At 40.3% G+C, this 1,522-nt stretch overlaps 1 protein-coding gene across 1 annotated transcript; it reads right to left on the reverse strand.

Moving 5' to 3' along the window:
- Window positions 1-5: 5 nt before the first annotated feature.
- On the reverse strand, window positions 6-1,244 carry LOC105268025 (circumsporozoite protein-like; the record flags this gene model as incomplete). Its single annotated transcript, XM_011307258.1, has 3 exons — window positions 6-58; window positions 221-567; window positions 1,000-1,244. Coding segments are annotated over 3 exons (645 nt in total), but the record flags the coding sequence as incomplete, so codon positions are not given.
- Window positions 1,245-1,522: the final 278 nt, after the last annotated feature.

Raw genomic sequence — 1,522 nt, forward strand, 5'->3', positions numbered from 1 at the left:
CTTTTAGGGCCTGCGTTGATCTTAACGACTGGCTCGCCAGATGAGGGAGTGTAGAGACCTAATTGGAGAAATTAATCAGTTCTTATCATCGGCTGTGGACAATTGCAAATCATTAAATAAATTTGTCATGGGTGAGGGTCCGGCGGGTGGCGAAATTTGAATTCGAATGATTTGATTGCAGTCAATATAATTAAATTTGCCGATGTCAAAAAATCATTACCCCCGATATCATAATTAGGCGCTATATTGGTCCAGGCGGGTTTTCCACCTCGATTACCGAGAGGACGTTTCGCTTCCTCAGCATCAAACCCATTTGCCACTGGAGATGACCCCGATGCTGAGGAGTGTGCATTACCAACACTCGAATGAGCCTCACTGCTCGCCTGATTATTGCCAACAATTCCATGAGCACCTGAACCCGCTTGACCCAGTGCAAAGGAATTACTATCAGCTTGAGAGTGTCCTCCAAATGCCGGATGATTTAAATTGAATGCATTTGCATCAGAGGCGGATATTCCAGAGAGTCCTGCGGAGAAAGAGCTGGATTGACTCGCTGATATTCCAGAGCTAAAATGAAGACCAAGACACAGGTTAAACCCATTTCCATCTACACAAGTTTGTATTTTGCATTTCAATAATCCGAAAAAGGTTCAACTGAATTCTGCAATCAGGACGAGGGGATTATTTAATCTTTATCAATTTTTCAAGTTGATGATAGACTGCGTCATTATTTGAATCACAATACAGAATAATTTGCAGTCTTCACAGCTCGCGAAGCAAATAAAGGATAAAAATGATATTTAATGACAAATTAGTGCGTCATTTCCTCGATCACATGTGGAGCTGTTATCAAGAATAAAAAAAAATAAAATAAAAGTGTCGGTCTAGACAATGGAATTGAGTTGTTCCACTGAGTACCAGAGAATCTTTGGATGACTGAGGAGGGAATAAAGGGAAAAAGCGATCGTGGATATCTGGTGTTCCTCGTTAATCACTCACCCGGCATTATCAAAGCCCCCTGAAATGCTACTCTGGCTGTGGGATAGACTGATACCATCCTGGCTACCACCGACACTCAGGGAATGAGCATTACTACCACCAGCACTCAGAGAGAAACTCGCTGAGAATGGTAGAAATCTTGGTTGGGGTGAATTTCCATCCTGGCCTGCCTCTGGCGTTAATTCCGGTGGGGTATTCCATATCCTCTCTGTCTCGTCATTTAAATGCACACGATTTTCTGGAAAGATTCAATGCCTCAAGAACATCCGCAAATTAAAAGGACAATTGTAATCGTAATCACCATTTTACTCGGATTAAACCGCAGCACGAGACAATTACATTTTAAATTCCAGTTAATGAATAGGATAAATAAAATACCTAGAATTTTTCAACAATGAAAAAAATACTGGACATTTCTCGAGAATTCATTGGCGAATCGATTTTTTGGTAATTGAAAATTTTTTTTATTGCAAATCTAATTCTCTTACAAAATCAATGCCATATTTTTTTGTTTTCGATCGGT

This window comes from Fopius arisanus, unplaced genomic scaffold (genome assembly GCF_000806365.1).
Source record: "Fopius arisanus strain USDA-PBARC FA_bdor unplaced genomic scaffold, ASM80636v1 scaffold00052, whole genome shotgun sequence".
NCBI classification, from domain to species: Eukaryota; Metazoa; Arthropoda; class Insecta; order Hymenoptera; family Braconidae; genus Fopius; species Fopius arisanus.